The sequence below is a fragment of the Dunckerocampus dactyliophorus genome, chromosome 16 (assembly GCF_027744805.1).
Source record: "Dunckerocampus dactyliophorus isolate RoL2022-P2 chromosome 16, RoL_Ddac_1.1, whole genome shotgun sequence".
NCBI classification, from domain to species: Eukaryota; Metazoa; Chordata; class Actinopteri; order Syngnathiformes; family Syngnathidae; genus Dunckerocampus; species Dunckerocampus dactyliophorus.
In genome coordinates, this window is record NC_072834.1 from 3782590 (window position 1) to 3809981 (window position 27392).

At 41.6% G+C, this 27392-nt stretch overlaps 2 protein-coding genes across 4 annotated transcripts in view; both read left to right on the top strand.

Moving 5' to 3' along the window:
- The first annotated feature begins 1333 nt into the window (after window positions 1-1333).
- Window positions 1334-11532, top strand: kptn (kaptin (actin binding protein)). 2 transcript variants are annotated; one of them, XR_008566442.1, is made up of 12 exons: window positions 1334-1838; window positions 2364-2446; window positions 2522-2606; window positions 3330-3384; window positions 4313-4391; window positions 4770-4843; window positions 5379-5485; window positions 6374-6478; window positions 6572-6635; window positions 6722-6847; window positions 8227-8400; window positions 8817-8964. XR_008566442.1 is itself a non-coding variant. In XM_054756087.1 (12 exons), the coding sequence occupies exons 1-12, from the start codon at window positions 1637-1639 to the stop codon at window positions 8970-8972; spliced, it is 1320 nt and encodes a 439-aa protein (XP_054612062.1). In that variant the 5' UTR covers window positions 1335-1636; the 3' UTR covers window positions 8973-11532. The 2 variants fall into 2 exon arrangements, 1 of the variants encoding a protein (XP_054612062.1); XM_054756087.1 differs by having other exon boundaries at window positions 1335-1838; window positions 6722-6857; window positions 8817-11532.
- A 372-nt stretch (window positions 11533-11904) lies between these two features.
- Window positions 11905-27392, top strand: part of nova1 (NOVA alternative splicing regulator 1) — a 45101-nt gene continuing 29613 nt past the window's right edge. Inside the window, exons 1-2 of one of the 2 annotated variants that reach the window (XM_054754807.1) lie at window positions 11905-12333; window positions 19669-19812. In XM_054754807.1, the coding sequence (XP_054610782.1) occupies window positions 12150-12333; window positions 19669-19812 (328 nt within the window). In that variant the 5' untranslated portion in view covers window positions 11905-12149. Of the gene's footprint in view, window positions 12334-16757; window positions 17216-19668; window positions 19813-27392 lie in introns of those variants that run through there. The other variant, XM_054754808.1, reaches the window with a different exon arrangement.

Sequence of the window (27392 nt, forward strand, 5' to 3'; positions counted from 1 at the left end):
TGTTTTTCATATTATTATGACTTTTAAAAAAAATAACTTATTTCTTTAAGGTTTTAACTTGTGCTACTTAAATGACATTATTTATGATATTTACATTTTTAATTTTCTAATACTGATGTTGATTTTTTTTTAGATTATATTTTTTTTCTCTCTTAATATCTTGACTTTATTTTTATAAAATCACTGCTGATTTTTCAATTTTTTATGTTTTTTTTTTTTTTTTTTACATTTTTTTGTTAAACTATATTTGTGGAATGTGCAGCGGGCCAATAAAAACACAGCCGTGGCCGTAAATGGCCCCCGGGCTGCACTTTCAACACCCCTGGGGTAATGTGTAAGGGTAATAGGGATGCATAAAACATTTACATTTCATGGTAAAGTCTAGTTTTAGGAAGCGGGGACAGGCAACAAATGCTATTTTTCCAGAGTTCAAGGCAGTTTAAATGCATCTTTTAAATTGTATTTTTTACATATGCAATCGTATCAATGTGCAGGACACTTGACTTCATAATAAATGTATTTACCACTTCATTTTACTGTGCATTTCAGTGGAATGGCCCTGAAATGTAGACGCTAACACCACAAAGCTCACATGCTTGCTGTTGCTTGCAAGCCTGCCTTATGTGAAAGAATGAAGGATAAGAAAAATGACATCCTGTATTCTAAATCCATCCATTTTCCATAGCGCTTGTCCTCACAAGGGTCGCGGGTATGCTGGAGCCTATCCCAGCTGGCTTCGGGCGAGAGGCGGGGTACACCCAAGACTGGTCGCCAACCAATCGCAGACGTATTCTAAATATTTGTTTTCATTGGACTCAATCAGGGCTTTACAAGAGTTGAGGTATGACTTGTTACTGACATCTGGTGGACAAACAACGCAGTTACCTGTTTAAACGCCAAGGTCATACTGGATACATTTTACTGATGATGGCGAAATGAATCAATGCAAATGAAAAGAGCTGAGCCAGAAAAACATTTTCAAATACTCAGTGACAATTTAAATATACCGTAAAAACCATTACATTTTTGTCTGAGGTATATTTATGAGGCATATTTACATGGAATAGAATGAAGGCTGAATTGTGAATGTTAAAAGTTGAGAATTTCTGTGATTTTTTTTTTTTTTTACACAACATTCAATACAGGAAATTGTTTCTGGTGACCACAAACCACATATTTTTTTATTTCTTAATTTGCATTTTATTGTTTATTTATTCTAAAATATATTTTTTATAAACCCTTTCTGACAATAACACAAACGCCATAAAACAAAATGAAGAATGACAATGACACTCCGTTCAGCAGGTGGCGGTAATACACTCACATGAACAGGAAACCCCCAAAATAGACGAAGAAGAAGCGACAACGCCGAAGAAGAAAATTCAGCAATAGTAGAAGAAATGATGACAATAAACAAGTAGTTGTTAGCTGCTACCCAACGCCAATAAATAGCAGCAGCAGCAGCAGAAGAAGACGAAACGTGTAATTGTGTATGGTTGTCGCGGTTAATAAAATCACTGTAATGATGTAATTGAAGTTTTCAGCCGCTCCTTCATACCAGAAAGCATCGAGCTGGATTCGAACGTGAAGGCAATGAAGAGAGTGGTTATGAAGTAGATAGCGATAACAGTTAATCATGTTCAGAGACTTGTATCCTTTCGTGGAGGACAGCTTTAGCCGCTTCCCTTCGCAGAGTAACATCTATGGACTGTGTCAGGCCGGGAGACAGGAGCTGCTTGCTGCTACGCTTAAAGGGAAGGTGGTGAGCTTCACGTACCAGGAGCTGCAACAGAAGATAAGACCAGTGGCCAAAGAGGTTCAATTCACCTACATACCAGGTAGCAACACAATACACAAACCGGTGTCACCATGCTGTGTAACCAAAAAGTGATATACAAAGGATGTCTGTGTTACCTTGTTGTTGTGCAGTAATACTGTAAACAAAAACTCTATTAAGAAAACTTTAAGCAAGAATATTGCGTTCCATGGCTATATAAACACGCAACCTACCAAAAGAAAGATTAGACTACAGTCTTTCATCAGAAAAAAAAGTTTGTTTCTACCTTTTTCCGTTCATTAGCAGAACATAGGTAAGTTTCAGGAAAGTTCCTGACTAGAAAAGGGAGAAAGCTTTTGTGACAGCTCAAATATCTGAACAACTATACCAACATAAACAACACAAAAAGGGGTTGTTTTACATCAAAGTAACAATTTATTTACAAATGTAACGCCATGAACTATTTACAATTAAAAAAACAATTTACAATTAAATCTGAACTTTTTTTTTTTGCATTTTATCAAGTGATAATCAATTTGAGCAATTTGCAATGCGATGCTTGTAAGCTTTTCTTTATGTACTGTAGTTGATGCAGAGATTGTGTCGATCGATGCTTTCATCAAGTCGTCACCCAAAAGAGGCCTTGTGGTGGGCATCACATTCATAAAGGTATTTCATATTCAGCATTGGATAGCCTTCCTATGTATTTAGTGGAGTGTTCTTATTAATGTGGTCTCCTTACAGGACTCCGGTGACAAAGCCACCCCCTTCCTGAATATCTACTGTGACTATGAACCCGGGTCCGAGTTCAACCTGGAGTCCATCGCACGTGAGTGAATCTCTGTCCAGTCCACGTAAAGGTGGTCCTCGGTTTACAACGTTTCGTGGATTTGAACGCGCTAACATCAATGAGTTAAAAACTTAGCAAGTAGCAAGAATGCAGTGTGTGCCTCATGTGGGGCGGGAGAAGATAGATAGTGAACGTCTGCCGCTACACAAACGAAAAATAACATTGCTTACGAGTTCACTTTTTGGACTTCACGATGTCTCCCACGATGTCTCCCAAGCGGCAGTGTGACAAAGAAAAGGAAAGCCATCACCACGTCATTAAGGACAAAGATTATTTATTGAAGGTTAATGAATGCTAGAGGGGTCATGGATTCCATGCGCTGTTACAAGGAGAGCTGGGAGGAGGAGAGGGGGTAAGGAGTTCTTTCTTTTTAGTACTGTTTCATTTAATTTTTGAATTTTTCATCTTCCATCCATCTGTCTTCTATGCCGCTTATCCTCACTAGGGTCGCGGGTATGCTGGAGCCTATCCCAGCGGGCTTTTAAAAATCTTTTTATGACTGTATTACATACTGTATGTCCTTCATGTGTTCTGTGTACAGCGCGAGTGACTTGGTGTATTTAGGTATGAGCACCGACTTACACTAAAACCCAACTTACATCACAGTCTTGGAACGAAACTCGTTCGTAAGCCGGGGACCACCTGTACTTCCTCGTAACACAAAGGCATCATAAGTTGATTTTAACCAGCCTGTCTGAACAGAGAGTTGCCTAAATCTGGAGTTGCAGTTTACGCCCTTCCAGCTGTACCACACCGAGTAAGTTGTGTTGCTTTTTCTACAGCATAAAAGTTGAATTTAGTGGAATTTAGCATCACGTTTCTCATAGGAAATAATGTCAAGTGAATGAATCCATTCCGTCACGGAACATCTATTAACTGCACAGCAGAGCACATAAGCGCGTAAATGTCAGCAATATTTCTCTTATGTTCCTTTTCGTTTTGTCGGATATTTTTTACACTTAAAAAATATCAGACAAAGATGCAGAGCAGTGATTTCCAACCAGTGTGCCGCGGCACGTTTGTGTGTCGTGAGTAATTAGGTGTGCTGTGGGAAAAGTCAAAAAAACAATTTTCAAACAATTAAATGCTCTTCCACTGTGACAATTAGACCATTAATGGTGACAAATCGTGATTAGAGTCATCCCTCGCCTAATCGTGGTTTATCAAAAATTAATTAATTAATTAATGATTGCGGTTTTGTGGTTGATTATGGCCTATTAGTCAAAAACATTGAAAGAGTAGTATTCTGGTCACTAGGCGTCAGTAATGTGACACTGATGAGACAGGACATAAACATGTTTTCTATGCTATAATTCTGGAAATATTCAGTTTATTAATATTGAATCATACTTCGGGTCTGGAACCAATTAACCACGAGAAACGAGGGACGACCCTATTGGAGTAATGACGCCCCGGCTGGATTTAAAGCTGCAGCACTCTTTTTTCCTCTGCAGGCGGCACCACCGAACCACTTTCTGTTCAAGATACCATTTAAAACCACTAATTACGTGCAATTTTAAGCAGAAATATTTGAAAACGCAGGAGAGCGAATGCTGAGTAACGATACCAAGTGAACAGTGCCAGTATTGAAGACACCGATACTTTGTAGTTACAAATGTTCAAGATGAAATAAAGGCTGGCAAATGCTGCCATATATGATGTCAGCAGGATGTCCTTTCTGTTAGAGTGCAGAGTGACGATGGAGGCAGAGAGACTGTTTTTCTTCTCAGTGGCCACGACCAGAGGATCCACCTGTACAAAGAGGTTAGATCACAGCTTGTGTTTGTGTGAGAGTGTGTATGTTTGTGTGAGAGTGCATATTTGTACTGCATAGAAGGTGACTGGAGTTGGTCCAAAGAAACTTCTGATCCGCACACCTTTTGTTCTTGAAATTTAGGGGGATGATAATTACTTTATTAAGACGAAATACCCAGTGTTGGGAGTAATGGTGTTGAAAATAACAGCGTTACTAATACGGTTATTGTTTTCCAGTAATGGGTAATGTAATGAATTACTATTTCAAACAGACCAGACCTGGGGCTCAAGAGGTTAAAGCTGCACGAGTGTTGTGTTTCATACAGCTACAAAGAATTTTTATTTGCATATTAATAGTTGCATCACTGAGCCTTTTGCTTTCAACAGAACGCCTCGCTCCACCAATTTGAAGAGCAGCCAGTGGAGAGACTCTTCCCTGAACTCCAGCAATTACCCAGCAAGTGAGTCTACCCTTAATTCTGTGTTCCGTGTGTGTGTGACTTCAGTACCAGCTGCTCTCTAAGAAGGTTAGGTTTGGTTAGGTTAGAGCAGGGGTCTCCAAAGTTCGGCCCGGGGGCCTTTTGTTCCCCGCGGCTGTTTTTTTTTACTGGCCTGCCTGTCATTTAACAGGAATAATGGAAAAAATCAGCAGTAATTTTACAAGAATAAAGTTAAAATATTAAATGCAAAAAGTGGTAATGCAATGAGGAAAAGACATTCAAGAATAATGTCGTAATATAATGAGAAAAAAAATAACATCATTCAAGAAAAGAATTAATATTAAAAGAAAACAGCAGCAGAAATGGTAAAAACAGCCCTAATTTAAAAAAAAAAAATTCGAATAAACTTGTTATATTGTGAGTAAAAATAATCAACATAGAAACTTAAAGAACTTGTTATAAAAACAAAACTACTTGTGAACTAAAAAAAAATGTTGAAAATGCATCAATCGCTTATGGAATCAAATGAACCAAATGTGTATGTGCCTCCCTGCAGTGTGCTGTGGTTGGACATGCTGAGCATTGCTGACGACCAAAGACTGTCTGCGTTTGGCTGTCAGAATGGCTGTGTTGGACTGGCACTGGTCAAACAATCTGGACCAGGTGAGGCAAAACCAAAAGAATGCTAACAAAGTCTCACTTATGTGTACAGTTGTACCCTCGTTTATCCAGACCTGACCACGATAAATGAATTTCCACAAAGTAGGATCCCTTATTAATAAATCTAATATTTTCGTAGTGAGAGCATAGAAAATCAGTTTACGACCGTCTACATACGGTTGTTAATAGTATTAGAGCCTTCTACACACAAAATAACACCCCATAGTCACTTTTACGCTCATATTACCCAATATATTAGATATAATCAGAGAAAATAAGCCATTTAGGACATAAATAAGACTTGTGCTCAGGTGTGTTTGTCATTTGTAACATTTGTGAACAAGGACGAGGTGAAAGGAAAAATGCTGTAGAAAATACACGTCTGCTCAAGTCTCGATCTGCGTCACACATTGTGTGTACAAGGACCGCCGAGCAAAGTGGCCGCAACGCCCGAAGATGTGGCTGTTCACGTGAGGCATTTGAGCGCATTACGTAAATCGTAAAAGTTTGTCGCCAATGTAGTCAAGGTGTTTTTAAATTTTATTCACGTGCCCCCGACCGCAATCTGTGTACCCCTAGGGGTAGTCGTACCCCGCTTTGGGAACCTAGGGTCTATATGTACAATCCAAACTACAAGCCATTCATTTGCAATGTAAAGCCCCGTGTGGGGGACTTTCCACATCAGAAAGGAATTGGAAAAAATGGATCACAATACATTTTTTATTCTGTTCCTGTGTAATAATGAGTGCTGGTAAATTACACCTACCAAGCTGAGCTCAGAGGTAGCTTGCATTTGGCCTGGGAGCATAAAAGAAAACAAAACATAATTATTTTTTGTTACTCCAGGAGGTAAACATGTTTTTTGTAAATGAGTACATTGTGTTTTATTAGAGGTTTTGCAGAGCTGGCGAGTTCAGTTCGACAGTCCAATTTCCATTGTGCTGCTGTTTCCTCTTACCTGCCAAACTGAACCTGACCTGCCCGGCAGAGACAAAAGTACGTTATGTACGGTTTGTCACGTACCAGTAGAAGTGATTCTAACTTAAATCAACATTGAAAGCGGTGCTGAAACCTCTATTATTTTTTCAGTTTTGGGCAATAAAGATTACAACCTCCTGGTAACGAGCACCATAGAGATGGCTGTCGTCTACAGGTAAAGTATGGGATTTGCAATGCTTTGTTATGATTTCAAGAAAGAAAAATTCATGTTCGGTTCAGTTATATTTTTGTGCGTTTCAGAAATGTCCAAGAACGAGGGTTGTCCCGCTCCATGTGCCTCTCCGAGAGTGATCAGTGGGACGCGGTGCTTTGTGCCCTCGTCATTGATCTGGACTTTGATGGGGAGAAGGAGGTGCTGCTGGGAACGTATGGCCAGGTCATAAATTGATAAGACGGCAAATATACTTTACATGATAAATACTCGTAATACACGGTGTGCACAATTATTAGGCAAGTCAGTATTTTAACCATATTCTCATTTTTATGCAAATTTACAACCCCAAGCTGAGTAAACTTGAATGCCTATTGGGTTCAAGCATACCAGGTGATGTGCATACAGCCTATTATGAGTCAAAAATGTGCATGTTGAAGCAAATGTTCCTTTTTTTGCCTAAATTAAGCATTTTCAAGTGTAAATTGGCCTGGGAAATGAAGTAAAATACAAATTGAGGGCATTCAGAAGACGCATTCATGGATGCTGTGAATGATATGCAGTATTCTCCACTGGTCACTAGGTGTCAGTAATGTTACAGTACACACAAACGCCAGACTAATGACCTCACGACAGGCACAATAATCCCTACTAAAATTTCGTAATAATAACAACCCGGGCTACTGTTGCTGTAGTAACTCACGGCAAGGTGAAACTCAACTCTGAACCCCCGACGTCACTTCCTGTCTGTCTACCCCTCAGCTGCCCTAAGGCACAGATTTATAGCAACAAACAGGAGCATTACTCTTATTTGTCTTAAATGGCTTATTTACTCTTATTACTTTAATTGGTGTAAAGATGACTATAGGGGTGTTATTTTATGTTTAGTGGGCTCTAATGTTAAAACCCATATTTAGAAGGTGTTCTATGCTCCAACTACAAAAATATTTCTTTTATAAATAAGGAATGGTCGCTGCAAAAATTCACTCGTCACGGTTGGGTCTGGAAAACAATTAACCGCCATAAACGAGGGATTACTGTATAGGGCCGGTATTTCCACTGTTTTCCAGCTCATAGAATGTCACCACTTTGTATAAATAAATCCACCAAACAGAAGACAAACCTGCCAAGTTTGGGAACCACTGACATAAGACAAAGTACCCATATGAACAACATAATACAACAATATGAACAACAGAATACAATTCCAGTGGATCCCCCGCACATTCATGATACAGCATTCACGGCCCCACAAATTTGCTGATTTTTTGGTCCGAAAAAAATGATTTGGCTCATCTGAAAATAGGCCGTTTTTTCCAGCAGAGATAAAACAAGTCAAACTTGCAGCATGCATGTAGCACTGTTCGAAAGCCCGCATTTCCTACATCTTTGCCTTTATGCTTCACCGGTAATGTTTTTTCCTCAAGCATTTAGATTTCGCACTTCGTTCGTCGGCCCCTGAACGCACTACAGTCGCTGTGAGCCACAAAAGTGTACATATCCTTTTGATACGGATACTACACTTGGTATCGATACTGGATCCACCCACCCTTAGCAACTGTACAATCTGCTCCCTTTTTTTCTTCATGTGTAGGAACTTCTGTGTTATAAGTTCCAGCATACAGCAGAAGGAGAAGATGGACACTTTCAGTTTCTGTGGCGACGAAGCTTCAAAAGTCCTCTGCTGTCGATCATCTACTTGGACTTGACCGGTGATGGTTTGAGAGAGCTGGCTGTCCTCACGCTGAAGGGATTGCATATCTTACAGGTATAGTACGAGGCACAAACCTGAATAGAATAAAAGTTGTCACCTTCGTCTTCATCCGACCAACTCACCAGCTGGACACTAAAGTGGATGAACTGTACTGGTCACCATAGAATTAATATCAAATACACTGGAACCTACAAGCTTGAACATCCTTTCAGAGGTCCTGGTTGACCTTCAGTTTGTTCATATTTTACTCATTTTTCTGTAGGAAATCATGTAAGGGTCATCGGTAGTTTATTGGGGTCACATTCAGGATGGCTTAATACCACTTTCTCATGTCCAACACCGATACTGAAATGTTGCATATTGGCCAATCCGATACTAATGGCAACCTTCTTTGCTCCTTTCTTGTTATAGTCATGGATTTCTATGCATGTACATGACTTAATACGTATGCTCTCTCCCTATTGTTTTAGCATAGTCTCACCAGCACTGCTGATCTGGTCATGGAGCGTCTTGCCAAAAGGGTGGCGGCGCTGACGTTTGACCCCAAGTCGGAGTCTGTCAAAGGTCAAGATACCAATGAAAAAGTGACTGAAGGGGACCGTACAGTTCATGCATCTTTCAAATAAACAGATACAGTACTATGTTACATCTAAACTGCAGCTGCATCTCTGTCACCTACCACATTAGGTACATTTGATCAGATGCAATACACCTATCAACATACCTGCCTTACACTTTACTGTATATACAGGTGGCCCTCGGGTTACGAACGAGTTCCATTCCGAGACTGCGAGTAAGTAAACTTACATGAAGAGTAAGTGCTCTTATGCTAGATGTTTATCATTCTAACAGCTAGCATGTTAGCATTACTAGCATGCTAAAATTAGCATGTTAGATTTTTTTTTTTGCTATTTTCAAAAGACTAAACTTACATAGACAGTGGTTTCGTGTTAGGTGTTAGCATGCTAGCAATGCTAGTTTGCCCCTTTTTTTCAGATGTTATCTTACATTGACACTTAGCACTATCATGTGAGGTGTTAACATTCTTGCAGAGCTGCTGAAAATGTGAATTTCTCTTGGAGGTTCATACAGTGTCCGTCTATCTAAAATATTGCCCCAGGCTAGTCTGGAAGGATAACCGATGATGTTCATTTTCACTTCCATAGTGATGGCGTTCTTTTTCTTTCGCGCACGGCAGTTTGGAAGACACAATGAAGTGCAAAAGTATTTAGAAGTGATGTTATTCTTCCAAAGTGTGGCTGAGCTGGCACACACTGTATTCTTCCGCCAGGCATGAGGCACACACTGCGTGTGCCGCGTATTATTCCACCCGTGCACGCTGCAACAGGTTCTCGAGTGGGTCTCGTAATTTATGGGAGCTCGTTTGTACCCGCGAATCGAATCATAATACAAAACACTGTAAGGAGGACCACCTGTATTTACAAAACATGAAAGATATTTTTCATTAAATGGTGCTTCATCAACTGAAATGAAATGTATTACCCCATGAAATGAGCCTGACAGCTAATTTAATATTTTGAAATGTATGCAACTTTTGTATTGAGCTAATTGGATTGTTTAGGCCTAGTCTTTACACGTGGCCGTAACTGTTGGATGCACATATACTGGATGACTATTAAGGTTATTAACGTATTAATGTTTCTTTTTTGTTTTTTAATGGTTCATGGAAACGTAATTTGTCAAGTTCTCCACTAGATGGAGTACCTGCTCTTAATTATGCTTTTAACCAAAACCACAAATCCTGCACCTTTTTATTATAATATTTATGTACATTCATTTTTTTAAATGAGTACATAGCTTCCCGACACAACAGACGAGAGATGGACACAAATAACATCAAAGTTATTCATAAAAAGTGATGCAACTGGCATGCGTGACCACTACTCTACTCACGACTGAATGATTACCATGAAAAATCACTGCAAGGCTTCCTAAACCTTTTCTGATCAAGACACATATTATAAATGGGGTTCCTACCTCAGGACCTACATTTACAAAAATACGTCATTCATAAAGTTCATGAAAAACAACACGTTACAATACAACAAGGTCATTTGCCAAAAAATGTCTCATCCTGCGTGGTGATGAATAAAATACCTTACAGCAACTTATTCGGTAAATGAGTTTTTGGGTTTGGGAAAGGTCGAATTATAATACTGAAATCCATATTAACCGCTATTAATAATGATACCTTTTTGAAGGTAAAGAATGCATGGAATTTAGCCTCAGTGTTTTACCTTGTTATCTAATCCACGTGTCGTAAATGTGGTTACTAGTTAGGAACTACTATAAGCATTAAACTTGGATCATTAAAAAAAAACAACAATTTATGGGGGAGTCATGATAGTCGAGTGCAGGCTTTTTTCCAAATCTAACATTGTCAGCTTCCTGCCGAGATGCCCCAATGTTTAACGGGCTTGAGGTGTAACTACAGTTTTTGATGGCATTTCCTGTCGTATTGTACTAACGGTGGCATGACTGAAAATCTTGCATTTTAGGTTGAATTTGACATTGAATGTGTGACGTTTTCTGTGCTAGCAGATATTAGTCGTAGGGGTGTAACGGTACATGTTTTTGAATTCGGACTTTTCGGTATGTTACTTTTGGTTCGGTGTGTACCGATTTCCCACAGGATACACACTGAGCGAGCAACAGAAGTGTGCCTCACGTACACGTGTACGCAATAAACAAATACAATACAGCCCAGCCTTCGGCTAGCAGGAGTCATGGGTAGCGATAGTGCCAAGAAGAGGCCAGAGCTTGAAAATCCTGGTTGAAGTCAGTATGTTGTATCTATATACTGTATGTATATATTAGGGGTGTCACCCAACTCACAAGACGAGACGATGAATGGGATTGGATCCACGAGACGAGACAAGATTTTAACATTCAAACAAATTCGGCATACTGGCTCGTTCGTGTTGATGGGCTCACTTGGCTCATTATTAATGTTCACGATGGGGCTGTGGCATCTGGCTTTGCAATCATCTGTTTTCCGTCTAATTTCTAGTACATTGAGGCTCCCTTGTTGCACGGTGTGTGTATGCCCGTGGGCCCGCCTCCCCCCACAGAGACGAATGAACTGTATGACTGACAAGAGGTCTGACGCCATTGTTCTATGGAACGTGTGTAGTTTAATTCTAAAAGCCGTTAAAAGGTGTTTACACAAAAACTGAGCAGTTTTATGTTTCGCATTTTGTTCCCTGACCGTATCCAACCGAACCGTGTCCTTAAAACCGAGGCCCATACCGTACCGTTACGCCCCTAGTTAGCAGTGTTGGGTGAAATGCAAAGTTGAAATTGAAAGCGTAAGTGGTTTGTGTGCAGATGTCGCTGCGTGGGTCAGTAGCACTGTGGTTCTTCCTTTAAATTCTCCTCGCAGACAACAACAATAACAAGAGCAGCGCTCATCAAACAGAAAAAATGGCGTAAAAGAGAAATTAAATAGTTAGTTTTCAATGCGGGTCGTTTCTCTGCAGACTGCAGCTGCAGGATTTTCTTTTCGGGGGGGGGCTATCGGGGGTGCAAGTGTGTTTTGTTTTGCGCGTCAACAATAAGGAGCGTCAAAAGAGCTCCTTTCACTCAATGGGATTTATATTTAGCTCTGTGGGGGACTAGCAGTAAGTGGAGACCCCGAGTCCTGCGAGAGCAGATCCGCTTGACGCCAAAACTTGCTCGTTTGGCGGTGCGCGTCATCGTTTCATGTGGCGGTGACGGCGCTTGTGTGTGCGAAAGAGAGGAGGAATAGCTCATTTATCTCCAGCTCCTGGCGGGAGGAAAAGATGATGGCCGGTGGTGGCGGAGCAGCCATGGACCACAACGGGATATTTTCAACATCCAACCTCCACAACCTGCAGAACAACCTGCAGCAGAGCCACATGGAGGCTGACAACGCGGACTCCCGCAAACGACCGCTGGAAACTCCGGCGGAGGAGGCCGGATGTACCAAGCGCACCAACACTGGCGGTAAGACAACAGCAACAAACCAGCACATCCATTGTATTTCGCCCATTGTGTGTCGCTTCCATGCATAACCGCTGCTGTGTCGCAATTCGCGCACTTACACTTTGTCTTTTGAGTGCACAAGCGCGTTCGCACTGAAAAGGACTGCAAGATGCAGCGCACTGTCAGTACCCGGATGTTGCACTCAAAACGGTCAAAAAAGTAAGCGTGCAGCAATGGACACTTACCACGCTCAATAGTCGCCATCTTGGCTGTGTAGCGGAAGGGGAGGGACTGACTTGAGTGGTTGCAATTCACAATTAAAAAAGGAGAGAAGAAGAAGATGCAGGCAAGTATTGCGATCATCGTTTTAGATTTTCGGACGTACGTGAGCCCACAGTGTACCAGCTGTGTGAAGCTGTTGTAATATTCTCTTTCAAGACTTTTTTTTTTTTTTGGCTTCTTGTGAATTACCTGCTCATAGCTCGGTCCTGCTAGACTGCCGTTAAAGTGCACAAAGTACACACTTATTCTTCTGTTTTTATTCTTTTGTTACTTTTTCCACCTCAAAGAAACAGGCTAAAACACTCAGATAAACAAATAGACATGGTAGGTGTGCAACAACCACACCATCATTTATTCAAGTGACACAAAAAGCAAGACAAACGAAACCAAAACACAGTCGCTGTCGGCACACATCAGAAAAGTGCACAAAGAACAGGAACAACATGCCCTGAAAAACAACAACTTGCCAAAACTCTGAGTTAGCAGCCTCTTTCCTGCATTAAATTTTGTTGTCGGGAGATAAAGTGACGTTGGCGTAATAACCTTGCCTGTTTTAAATGATACGCTGTTGGTTGCCGTGTGACATGTAAGAAGCTGCTGACACAAGTTGCATTTCACTTTCTGGAGTCATCTTTAACCTTTTCAAAGTAAATCCACACTTTGGATGATTATGAGCCAATAAGTCAGCTCCTCTGGATTGTACCATTGAAGCGGATGATTTTTATTCATGCTTAGTATAGCATAGGTCTTCTGTTAAACACAGACATCAGTTTTAATTCTCTATTAACACAAATCAGGCTGTGTTTGAGTCAAAATAGGCTATTTATAAGAAAAACAAAGACATTCTTTGTAAAAATGTGTGCTCAGCAGCAGCCGTGGCCACCCTCCATGTAGTCAGAAAGGTATACTCTTGATCACATGACTTTATTCTATGATTTGATGGCAAGATTGATAGTTGAATCAGACTCGAATAGTCGACTATTCTAAGACACCACTAGTATAAATATTGTGATTGTCATTTTCGGTCAGTGCACAAAATGAGGACAGTTATGGATTTGGGACAACACTACACTGTGAAATTTTTTTAAAAAGCACGCAGTGTAATTCCAGCTTGTAGTCCCGTTCCCCATCTCCACAAAACAATGGCGGCAAACTGCTTCCGCCTTATACACTTGTCTTTGTCCGTTTACGTATTTCACCGGGAATGCCAAGTGTTCCCAAACAGGAAACTTTCACAATGGAAGAGGGTTTTCAAACTCTGGCTCCTAACACTATCGCTAGTCAAAGGCTGGATCGCACTGTATTTGTGTACCGAGTCGACATGTCACGTGAGGCGGCACACTTCCTGTCCTTCACCTTTAATGTGTACCATGTGGGAAATAGGTACACCTATTTACCGAACCTAATAGTCCATTCCGAAAACTCTGATTACCAATACAGTACATGTACCGTAACAGTATACAGTACATATTGAAGTGTGCTGATGGAAGTATTCCATTTGAGAGACAGCCTTTAAAACAGCAACAGGGAACATTTGAAGTATTCCCACCACCAACAACCAACCATCTGTTTCTCTCTTAAGTTTGTGGTTACAGAGTCAAAGAATTCCTCAGGCTGTTGTACAAAATAGATATATCTTTTTTCCCCTTGACAAGTATGAATTATGTCAAAACCGTAGAATAGCATTGACTGTACTTGCTTACAGTGTGAGTCAGATAGGTCAGACATCTGTCTGCAAGCCTTTTGTTGAGGCCTGGATCGCTCATAGTATAGTAGAGTATACGTTCATATCATATATGTCCTGTGATTGACTGGCGACCAGTTTGGGGTGTAGTCCGAGGAAGAAGACGGTTGGATTTTTGAATAACCCACTTTAACGATACATGTACGTCTTTATTGTAAAGAATGGTGTGATGGTACAATCACAATAACTTGGGATGTCCGATATTGGCTTTTTTTTGCCAATAACCGACATGCCGATATTGTACTTGCTTGTGAAAAGAAACTGTTCAAGATGAGCAGTTTAAAATGAATCTTAAACTACTTCTGTTGTGATCCAGCGCGATACAGAAAATAAAATTAACTTGACCTTTTGGTCTGTGGGGAGGTGCCCCGCCCCCCTAATATATTGGTAAGGGAAACGCTATAAATTCCTCCCTCGTTTATTGTGGTTAATTAGTTCCAGACCCGACCACGATAAGTGAATTTCCACGGATAGGATTCAGTATTAATAAATTGAATATTTACATAGCTAAATCATAGAAAACCTGTTTATGACCTTCTAAAAATGTTTTTTTTTTAGCATTATTAGAGCCCTGTAAACATGAATTAACACCCCTATAGTCGCCTTTATACTACTATTATCTAATGTAGTAGACAGGATAAGCAATAATAAGACATAATAACTCACTGTTAGCATTGGGAAAGTTCCTTGTTGTTGTAGTATCTCAAATGTAATGTGGGTCAACCGCGTATGGCATTAAAAACAAGATCAAGATCAACATCAGCCTGTCCTCACTATGACATTTGTCACTTGATTGCTATATTCTTGCTAGTTTGACGTGTATCTGGCATACATAGATGTGCACTCCGACAGTACTGCTAGCTTTGTTTACTTCCCATTGTGCACCGTATGTGCACAGTCATCTCTGAAATGACACCAGTTGTCTGCCGCTTTAAATATAGCAATATACCGAGTTAACTAGTTAGCCTCTAATTTATTTGTCCTGAACATAAGAATGGGTTTGAAACTGAGTGAGGAAGGCCTAAAAAAACAAGCAGCCAAGAACGTACCACTTCCACACGGACTAATAGGCTACAGTCTACCATGAAATAGCGATAATTTATTAATACATATTTTAAAAAACGCGATAGAGTGAGAGAGATGTAGCGAGGGACAACTGTGTGCTCAATTGCGGGCCGTCTGTAGGATATGTCGCTCTGTAAATGGCCCCTGGACCGCACTTTGGACACCATATAATGCCTATTGCAATGAAGAGTACTGGCAGACAGCCTGATGGTTCTGATCCCCCGCTGTAATCACCAACCTCTTGACTACAACTGATATTGATCGCGTTCCTTGTAGCGAACTGATCATTAACATGACTGTCAGTTGTAACAAAGAAAAGAAAGCCCCGTGCTCTTAGCGCCGAGCCCCCCTCGTCGAGCTTTAGAAGCTACGGACACGCCGAATTGAGACAGATCACCCGTCTTTTATCAGCACTGCCCTTCTCCTTACTCAAAATGAACGTCTTTCATTTATTTCTCTTTGTAATTACCAATTGGGCGAGCCCATGTTGCTTGGCAAGCTTGTGTCTTCCAAAAGCCTGGTGTGGCTCAGGCATTGCGAGTGATCATCTAAATGTTGCTAATGGAGCGCTTGGCACGGGAATGTGAGCTGTAGTTCTTTTTTTTTTTTTTTTTTTGGTCGGGAAGGACACAGGTGCCCTTGCAGAGCAATGTGACGTGAGCAGACTGTGAATTTGCCAGGTGGCGACGAAAGAAAGAACGAGAGGGAGGGATAGGAATGAAGACGATAGATGGAAGCTTTGTCTATACACACACTGACTCCAATATTCTGGAAAGACAAAGTTTTAGGGTTTGATTCACTAATGAAGGTAGAAAATGACCACCTTGTTGTTGTTTGATCTTCTGTGTACACACACACACACACACACACACACGCACACACACTTTGCAGTCTTTATGTGTAGTCTCTTAAGATACCTCTCGGTGTGCGATTTATAGGCGTAGTGATTGGCTTCATCACCCCCCCTCCACCATTCTGCGGCACTGCCATTTGCAATGGTTGATGAGCCCCTCCGCCCTCTCAAACATGGCCGTCGAAGGGACTGGGGGTAGGTGCGGGAGGGGCTGGTGGGGGTGTTGGCGTGGGCGTACAGCACGCTTTCTCCGATCACGCCTCCTCCGCATCCTTCATCATCTGCCTATATTATCAATACACCTCCTTCAGTCGCCGCTGAAGGTCACGCCGCACGCTTCCCCGTTGGTGGCTCTCGACGCCGTCCACCCTGACGCTTCACCTCGTCAGTCTCCGCGGCAAAAAAAAAATGAGCGAACGGGCCGCCGTCCTTTATAGTGCTGCGTCAAAAGAGGCGGAGTAGGGGGAGAAAATTCAATTTTTTGGGACCGGCTTTGGGGGGGCGGGGACGTGACGTGCTCAGCGGAGGAGGCCAGCCATTGGCCGAGTGGAGTGTCATTCCCGCGCGCTGCTGCAGATGGACAGGCCACTCGATGAATATGGATGAGAGCAGTGAAAAGGGTGATGCGGCAGGGAAGACCCCCCCTCCTCCTCCTCCTTCACACCGATGCAGGCTCGAACAATGCGTGCCGTCTTTCACTGAAAACACTGAGAGCCTGCATTAGCATTTTCGCAGACAATTGAAGCTGCGGCCAGCTGCTGGCATGGCTCGGACGCTGCGGTGAAATCCCTTCTTCCGCACCCACCGATGAAACAGTGGAAAAAGGTCGACTGGCCGCATTCCTCAACACTACGGTTGCACCTATGCCCAGGCTGATGTTAAGATCCCCTTTAGAGATTGCGCCCCGGCATTGATGGCGATCTGACACAGGACGTGAGAAGCAGCAGATCTCAGAATGGGTAAGCTTCAAAACTCTTTTTGTCTTACTTGTTGAATTCATCCGTCTTAGGCATACTCGTTCTGTCCTCTATGGGTCATTTTGGCAGGTTAGTCCATTGAAATGCAGAATGGGTACTGGTTGTGAGAAGGTGGGAGGACAGTCATATCCCCCTGACCCAGCCCCTCTTGGGTGACTTAACTAAACATATTTGCTCCAGCAGTATTTGGAAGCAGGGGTTTGAACTAACACCCCACTGGCTCAGCATCCCAACGTGCCCCACTGTTCAAGTTCCCTGGCGGATTGCAGCAACAGATTGCCGTGTTTACTCTACCACATGATGCTGTTAAAACCTGTTACTGTGCTCTCAGACACGAGGTTGGAATTAATGATTGATGACTACAAACGTAACTGTGAGGGCTTGACGGAGAGAACCATAGCAGTTCCATACCTGACGCTAAGCTGGAAGTTACGCAGTGGGTTTGGGCTTGTCTGTCAACAACAGGTCTTTCCATGTTGGGCTCCTGCACAGGAGTCATTCAAAATCAAATTCTTGGCACGGCTACCGGACCACGTATGCTACAGTGCAATATCGTAGAAGGTTCAAATGGTTTACGGCAACCATGTCGGCCATGCGTGATCTTTAGTTTTTCACCAAGGTCATTTTATGGGTATTCGATGTGCGGATTGCGGCAGGAGAACCAACTGCCTCGTGAAAACCCAAAGATTAGACATCGAAAAATGCACACGTTGGTTTCCCTGTTCTTGGAAATGGCACAGTGAGAGGACCCGGTATGCTCACGTTTGTATGTATGTTCATTTCAAGCAGAGGTCGGTATAATTGATAGGAAATGTGCGATCTTGAATGCAACTTTAAAGGGAAATTCTATTGACACTCACACAGTTGTTTCTCTGTTTGCTGTAGTCTGTGGTGATGGGTGGTGTACTGGAAAACAAATGGGTGTCTGAATGGAACATGAGGGGCATATTAATGCAAAGAGGAGAGGGGCGACTGTTTAGGCATGACTTTACCATCCAATGTCACATTCCTCCACATGGCACTTGAACATGCGTATTACTGAGGCAACAGGTTGATCTTCATGCACGGAGGTCCACCTCTTATCAATCCACCTTGATCGCCTCATGGTGTTCGATTCTGTGGCTCGCAAAAATGGATATAACAAAATAACACTGGTGCATTCAAATATAAGAAAAGAAATCACGTCCAGGGTTTCTTTACATCTCTGCCCGCTCGAGTGGCGTCACCCTAGAGGCAGCTGAACAAGATCGAACATGACGTCATTGCATCGGTATCAGGATGCAGGCAAGGGGGGGGGGGTCATTTGTAATAGAGCTCCAGAACAGGAGGATCGGAGCAGTGTCAAATGTTTTGTACGCTGTTTTCAGTATCATGTTAGAATTCTCTGTAGATTTTTATTCACAATCAAGATCACTCTTTCCATCAACAGCAAATGCCTTGCGGTTTGTTAATTGAAGAACTTTGCCGTCTCAAAGGACTAAAGACGTTTGGCAGCCGAGTCTTCAAACCGAAGCCCTTCCAAAATTGAATGAGCCGAGGAAGTTCACCCTTTAATAGGCGTGTAATAGTACGCATGAATCACTGTTTGGTATTACGTGGGTTTTAAGGTCACGGTTCGGTTCATTTTGGGTACAGTAGGGAAACAAAATGCAAAACATAAAACTGCTTAGGGTTTGTGTAAACGGCTTTAGTGATTTTTAAAATTAAACATTAAAAACTGTTGGCAGGTAATTCTCCACTGAAAAAAATAAGAATAATAATTTAAAAAATTATAATAATAGAGGAGAAGATTATTTTTCGTAAAGTGCAACGCAACAGTAAGAGTTTGAACAGTGTGAATGATTATTGAATAGAATTGAATGAAAGTTCCTTAATGGCTGAAGTGCAGCATTAATAGTTCCAGCTTGTTGCCCCGTTCCCCATTTCTTCTGAACAATGGCGGCACACTGCTTTCGCCTTAGCTACTTATCTTTGTCTGTTTACGTATTTCACCACTCTTCTCACTCACTCAGTGAGTACCGTGTGGCAAAGCAGTACATCTCTGTTGCTAACCACACGTCCCGTACTGAAAAATATGAATCCACGTACCCGCTTTCAACTACGTGGGCTTGTTTGCTTGATATGCTCCTTTCATGCCTGTTTATTGTGATGGATCTGTGTGTATCAGATTGCATTGAAAATGACCCATTGCAATCAGTTAAAATTAGGCCCCTGCAATCTGGAAAGGAGGTCATCATTTCTTCTAAAAGAAATCTAGGACAGGACACAGAACATATCACCAGTCTCTGGTCGCATGGAAGCTGCATCTTCCCATTGTTCCCATTGCGAATGTTTGATTGTCAAAGGTGTTGGTGATGAGGCACGGGTATAGCGTATATGAGCACCTTTCAGAACTATGAGATGTGACCCTTTTTAACATTGTGTCTCTTTCACAGAGGAGGGTGAGTACTTCCTGAAGGTGCTGATCCCCAGCTATGCAGCCGGCTCTATAATTGGCAAGGGCGGACAGACCATTGTACAACTACAGAAAGAGACGGGTGCCACCATTAAGCTGTCCAAATCCAAAGACTTCTACCCAGGTAAAAGGCCATCCATATTTCCTCTCTCTTTGCCTTGTAAAATAATAGTTTCAGCCATAAACACGTCAGTATTCATATTTCCTTGAGGGGATACAACGTGTACATACAGCAGATCATCAGCTTTTTGCGGGCGGTCACGCGCCAGGACCACCAGCCAGCGGTAAAACCACAAGTAATTCATACACCCATAAAAATGTCTCCGCCCGCTTCCCCTCCAAACCCTAATGACGTTGACTCGCTCTTCGGATTTCGTATCAACATTTGCAATAAGAGTGACAGTTGCAATTATTAGATCAGATTCAGCTCCAGAACCCTCCACCTCTCTCACCAATATGCTTCACACACCGTACAAGCGTATAAAATATATAGGCACCCGCCACTGATGAATGATAATGTAAAGATGATTGGTGAACAGATCAGGTGTACAAGTTATACATAAGTTTCACTTTTGTGCCTCACGGCAACTGTGATTTGTTCAAGTATCGTTGTACAAAGTGCAAAATCGCTGAAAAAACATTGTCAGTGAAGCATAAAGACATAAAAACTGTGGGCTCTCTAACAGTTGTACATGTAGGCTGTACATTTGACCTGTATTATCATGTATTTATAAATTATTATCGACTTACAGTGCATGACTATTTTTGGAGAAAAAACATTAACATTTTTTAAACCTAAAATCCGCAAATTTACGGAACCGTGAACGATGAATCGCACATGTGCAGGGATCCACTGCATACTGTATATACTAGGTGTGTCGCGAGACACCCATCTCACGAGAAGATGCACGAGATTGGGCCCACGAGAACAAGGCGAGATGAGATTTTCACATTCATTCGAACAAATTTGGCATACTGGCTTGTTGTTGTTGATGAGCTCGCTTTGCTCAGCATTAATGTTCCCATACGGGGGCTGTGGCATTTGGCTTTGCAATCATCTTTTTTCCTCCTCATTTCCAGTACATTACCTCGCATTGCTCTTCACGAGGCTCCCTTGCCGCACTGTGTGCGTTTATGCTAGCGGCCCCGCCTCCTGTTGTTCTATGAAGCGTGTAGGTGCTGAACCAATGCATCGAGTGAAGCCTCTTCCTGCCTGTTTGGAGGTGAGAGACAAGGAAAACGGTCATGCACATGGCAATATACGGAGGCTGGCACAATTATCGTGTTCATTTTCATTTAGCATGTGATTAATGTATTCATTTATTATCGCAAGACATTGATTTTCTCAACGAGAAGTCTTGTCACCTTTTAATCTCGCAAGATCTTGTGACACCCCATGTATTTACAGTATACACTGTGCGTTATAGCTGCCCGCTGCCGGAAATTTGCGTTGCAACTCAAATGCTTGGCTAGCTTCAGCGGCAGTTTTTCAGTATTCTGCCTTCCTTGCCAATAAATGGGGAAACATAAATAAATTGGACAAATTATGGAGGATTAAGGGGTATTTTGTGAGCTTTAACTGCATTAAAAGAAATACAAACATTGCAAAAGGTGGGAGATGCTCATTTCAGACAGCTCCATGGAACCAAACCACCCTTTCCACCAAACTCAAATGGCCGAGTAGTCGAGCAGTCTGTGTTTGTCCTTCATGCCTCAGAGGAGGCTTCAAACAACTAAAAAAAAATAACAGGTGCTGTGCGTCTCATTGCTTATTAGGTCCAGATGTTTATAGAAGTGATGAGGGTGTATAATCCCCATGTTGCAGTGTACTCCTCAGTGCCTGCATTCTGTTAGATGTCCGGGTTTATTTGAAAAACGTGTAGCCTGACCAGTGAAAAGGTGTACAACATGGAACGCCCCTCGGACTGGCTGACTGACATCAGCATGTGCAGTTGTCAATGCTACAACACATGTCGTCATAACATTTTTCATAGAAATCTTTCCTTTGGCTTTCAAATTTTATGCCGTTCAGTTCCTGAAAACACGGTTCACCATGTATGTCCATGTCGACTTAAGCGGTCGACCATGTATTAGCGGGTACTTTTTTTGCAATAAGAAGACCGCGGTGGACCAGGACTTTATGAGTTGGTTGACATACCGTATTTTCCGTACTGTAAGTCGTATTTTTTTTTTTATGGTTTGGTTGGTCCTGCGACTTAGACTCCGGAGCGACTTACATGTTTTTTTCACACGGACAGCCACAAGAGAGCTTGTGTGCCAGTATCTGCTACTGCTATCGCTCTTGCACCACTGAAAATGTACAATGTAAGCATCGACTTAAAAAGACAACTGAGAAAGACGGGACACAAATGCCCCCAAAAAGAAAATCCTATTGTGCGTATTACAAGCTGCAAGTAAATCAGTTATGTTTTGTTGTTTCGGCGATAGTTATCTGATACTTCTTTTGCCCCAGCTCGGTTGGAAGGTGCGCTTGGACCTGGCATGGTTGCTCATGCTGCCGACCTGCGTTGTATAATAATTGTGATTGTTCTTCTGCACGTAATGAATTATAAGCTCCAAAAAACATTGAGATCTGTTTCCCAAATTCTGTTTTTTCCATTTACATTTTTTTAATTTCTTTTTTTAACCTTTTACACATATTTTACCAGCATACTGTCTACTTTTGTGACAGTAAATAAAATGTCAGTTAATTAAAAGCAAAAATCCTCACATTTATTGATGAAATACATCATTGGCCAATTTTGCCCGGTATTTCAGAAACGGACGTCGCTTGGCTAACTTTTCGAATGGGATGTCAGCCTCTGCACACATTGCTACAAAGTCCTCAACAAGCTGTAATGCCCGTGCTTGTGGTTAAGGACGACATAGTCACCAATGCAATTCCAATTGCGTTATTAATGTAAGATATTTTTTATGAAACCCTTATTTTGTTTGCACAATTAGACAGTAAGTGGCGAACAGCACTCTTATTTTGAAGGCCAGAAGTGTGTTGTGTGTGTGTTGATGGTTAAGAGATGGCGCAAGAATAAATGTGCCTCGCGTCCTCATTTCACTCAGAACTTGCACGACGTCAGCGGGCATCGTATAACACAACACGATGGAAACACACTCATACCGACTCAGTCGCACACGCGCAGCTGCACTAGCATGTTCTGCTAAACTAAGCTAACCCTGCTAGCTTCCATTCATGCTCCGCAAGGGAGGAGTTTGGAAGTTTCCTCGCCAACTTTTGCCGGTATTTTAGGTCACCGTTTGGACATATTTAGTTCGGGAGGAGGCGGGCTTGTGTTTGTGATGAGATTACGCAACGAATGAGCGGTCCTCCGTGGAAACGCTCCTTCACACAAACCTTTTTTCGTCTCACGATGGCCGCATTTCTTTCACATTATGTCAATTCCCACTAGATTCCGCGTTTAACAGTAAATTATTTTTTTTATTGGCCAATTAAGCGATTCCAACCGCGATTCTGTTGCCCTGCTCGAAATAAGCCGACATTGCAGTAATGCAATGTGGAATTGTTACGCAATGGCAGGAATACATTTGGACTGCCACAAATACATTTTGCTCTACTGGTTGGCGCTTGCTCATAAACTCATAACAGGACTGTCGGTGGATGTAGCTTGTTGTTACAACTCTGTACAGTAGATACCGATACCGGTATTGATATGATATCAGCACAGATCATACATACTTTTATTACTTGTTTAGGAGTGTGAAATGTTAGAAAAGGCTTGATCAAGTGGTATTACACAAACAGATAATAATAGTCAGCAATAGTAGGAAAAACTGACCCATTTGCTTCTTCATGCAGTTTCATCGGCAGTAGGCATAATGTAGCGAGGCTTGACGTGCTCAATGGTTGCGTTTAAACCCGACGTTACTCACCACCGACACGGGATGCCTCTCTTCTGTTACAGCCAATGACTATTTGCCGTCCCGCGGGAGTTTCTCACGCTTTGAAAACGTGTCAAGCAGCCGCAGCCGCAGCCGTGGCAGTGCGAAAATCCCTCTTCAAATGCGCAGTGAGGTTGATCGTATTTAACTTCTCCGGTTCTGTGCCAGACGGGAAACTTGTGCATGACAAGTTTTGCAAAACGTCTTTTTTAGACGTTAACAAAAAACAAAGCCACATGGCTGACGTCACTCCGACCCCATGCTGAATACCGTAGCTGTTGTTGTGATCATGTGATCATGTTCTGCTTGCTGATTAGAAAGGCTGCTGCTGGATAGGAAGCCTGGTGCGCAGTCTGAAATGGACTGCTTGTATCGGTGTGCTAATATTAGAGGTTTTAGATGCAGTGTTGAAAATTTAGCGACATGAAAGCACGTATCGCTGTTCTCAATGAGCAGCGGCTTCTGATGTCATCTAAAAGCATCGCAGGCGGCTCTGTCTTGCTTGTGACATTTTAAAAAATCACAAAAAGAAGTGCAGAAGAAAGTTTATTTGTGTTTATAAATGTATTTAGTTGTGTTTTTGCTCACTTTTTGTCTCCCCTCATAAAAAGGACATGCACATGCGTAAAATTAGACAATGACATCATCTGCAAAAAAAATGGAACATCGCTATTTGTATGGCAGTTCCTGAAAACACCATAGTGTATTTTTTACTGTCGGGGACATTTCACTAAAGAAGGAAGGATGCTCAGTCCATAGGATTTGGCGTTCGTCCAAAGGTTTGATTTCTGCTGGCAGATTAAAAAATATAGAAATCAGGACGGGCTGTTTTGAGAGAAGCTTGTCTTCTTGTCAAGCTCTCTTGGGGTGCCCTTGAGCAAGAACCAAACCCCCAGACTCAGCTCAGGGGCAGAGCATTCTCTCACTCCCTTTCCTGTATGTGTGTAAACACACAGCCAGAGCGAACATTGATATTTCCCTTCAGGGACAAAAGTGTGTATATTAAAAAGAAGAGGTATGGCAGTGTTTTAGGAGTTACATAAAATAATGAAACCAAATAAAAGGGAGCTGGGTGCTTGTTTGGTAATGGTTATGGTTTATTTGTTTCAGACATGCTTAGCAAGTTACATGAAAGAACATCGCATGATTACATTTGCACAGTTCATTGTGTCCGAAAAGGAGTAGGACGAAGCAGAGCTTATTTAATTCTACCCCTTCTCCGTGTCTACTACTGATAATTCATCCATTGCACAACTCTAATGCACAGGCTACGGGATCACCGCAGGGACACAAGGAACGGCCGCTGCTTTAAAAACTTACCACTTCCACACAGAATGGGAGGAGAACTTTTTTCACTATGGCATGTCGGACATGCCATGGCTGATGCATGATCCATGCAGCGCTAAGGGAATGTAATGTACTGTATGGTAATGTCTCATCAGTGTAACATTACTGAAGCCTAGTGACCAGAATACTACATATGACTTGTTTTTCAATATTTTTTAAATTAAAACTGCGATGGAGTGAGGGAGCGATGTTCGAACCGCGAAGTGGCGAGGGACGACTGTATGTGTCCTGTGATTGGCTGGTGACTGGTCCAGGGTGTACCCAGCCTCTCACCCAAAGTCAGCTGGGACAGACCCCCAACTCACCTGTGACCCTAATGAGGACAAGCGCGGTAGAAAATGGATGGATGAATGGATTCGTTTTTGCTTAATTTCTGTTTCTTATGTTAGCTATTCCAAGGCTTTCTACTGTCAGTCTTTTGCATAACAATTTACACACCATGTGCATATTCAGCTAAAGTTAGAGGTTAAGGGTTAAATATACCCAAGTACACAAAGTCCAGATCAGGAAAGAAATGTGGAGTTTGAGAGACATGGACGGCTTTTCCATGATGTAGATTTTATTTTATTTATATATCCCGAAAGTCGCTTGCAGCAGTCTTTGTACCTTTTTTTTTTTATCCTGGATTATCCAGCTTTGATATGGTATGTCACCCATGGGCCACTCCACCGGATCGGTGCCATTTACTTCTTGTAACACTCTCAAAATAAACTTCAATTTCTGTCTCTTCTCCAAATCTGATAATACACATATTGAACTGCTGAAAATATATTATAACATATTTACCCATCTCAGGCAACTTTTATTTAGTTTTTGGAGAAGTTTCCTAAGCCTGAATATGACTCACATGAGTAACAGGAGTGAGAGCATAGAAATAGCAAACACATGAAAAATATCCACATGGACTTTATGCTAATAGCATGTTGACACTAAGCACATCACAGTGAGTCAACATAAAATTGTATTTTAAAACCACCCCCCATTCAAAGTTGAAATACTATTGAATATACAGAGAAATAAACAAGTGAACTTGTCGCCTTCCTGCGGCCTGCAAAGGACAGGAATAGTGCAACTTCCTGTGGACCATGTGACTTGTAGAATATAGAAAAGTTTTCAGTGGGGTGTAATGTGCTAACAGGACTGAGTGAAAACCTAGGGACACAACTGAAGTGTGAATTTGAACTAAATTGTGTGTTGTTGTTGTTGTTTTTTTGATAGAAAATATACGGATACGTATACTGAGTATGACAAATATGTAAAAAAATATATATAAGATTTCTGAAGGATTTAAATGATTATATTTCATAGTCTAATTTTAGGAAGCAGGTACAGGCAACAACTGCTGTGTTTCCAGTGTTGAAGATGGTTTGAATTCATTTTTTAAATTGTATTTATTAAATATGTAGTCAGATCAGATGTGCAGGACACTTTGCTTAACTACAGTATGTTTGAGGGAGTTCATTGGAACTGCAGTAATCCCTCGTTTATCGCAGTTAATTAGTTCCAGGCCCGACAACGATAAGTGAATTTCCGCGAAGTAGGATTCCTTATTTGTAAATGGAATATTTTTGTAGTAGAGCATAGAAAACCTGTTTAAAGCGACATTCCAAACATGCCTTTTTACACATGAACTAACACCCCTATAGTCAGACTTTACACTCTTAGTTACACTTTACACTTTATAGTTAGACTTTACACTCGTATTATCCAATATAGTAGACACAATAAGAGTAAATAAGCCATTTAAGACATAAATAAGACTTGTGCTCATGTGTGATACTATAAATGTGACCCCTTCAGGGACCTGAGTGGGGGATGGACAGGGAGTGACGTCGGGAGTTCAGAGTTTCAGCTTTGGGTGGGTGACGGCCGGCCGCAAAAGTAGCCGGTGTTATTATTGTGATGATTATTATGTTATTATTATTGTGCCTGTTGCGATTTCATTTAAACCCGCAATAAAAGCCTGTTGTTCCGGCGATCAAGTCTGGTGCTTGACTCACCGAACAATTACAGACACCTAGGGACCAATGTATAATACTACATTCACAACGTCTTCTTAATGCCTTGTATTTGTGTTTTAGTGCATTTAGCCATTTTTATGCTTGAAAATGCTTAATTTAGGCAAAAAGTACGTAACATTTGGTTAAATATGCATACACTTTGATTAATTATAGGCCGTGTACAACCATGAAAGGGTATGATTTATTCATTAATATATTTTTAATATTTTTTTGTGAAACTGCGAAATTCAAAGCTTGAAGTTGTGAGGGACAACTGTTTTTTTTGTTGTTTGTTTCGTTTACTGCACATATGTCCAGATACACACGTAGTATTCCTACTTCTATCTTTTGACATGATCATAGGCCACCACCTGCTCTGTCCATTCCCTTGCTCATAATTGTGATGAGTGAGGAGTTCATGGAGAGGGTGCTGGCAAGGATT

Bases quoted from the DNA above. Each gene is read 5' to 3' on its own strand.
- kptn (XM_054756087.1), top strand. From the start codon at position 1,637: ATGTTCAGAGACTTGTATCCTTTCGTGGAGGACAGCTTTAGCCGCTTC. The intron at 1,839-2,363 runs GTAGCAACACAA...TATGTACTGTAG, and splicing joins TCAATTCACCTACATACCAG to TTGATGCAGAGATTGTGTCG. The intron at 2,447-2,521 runs GTATTTCATATT...GTCTCCTTACAG, and splicing joins TGGGCATCACATTCATAAAG to GACTCCGGTGACAAAGCCAC.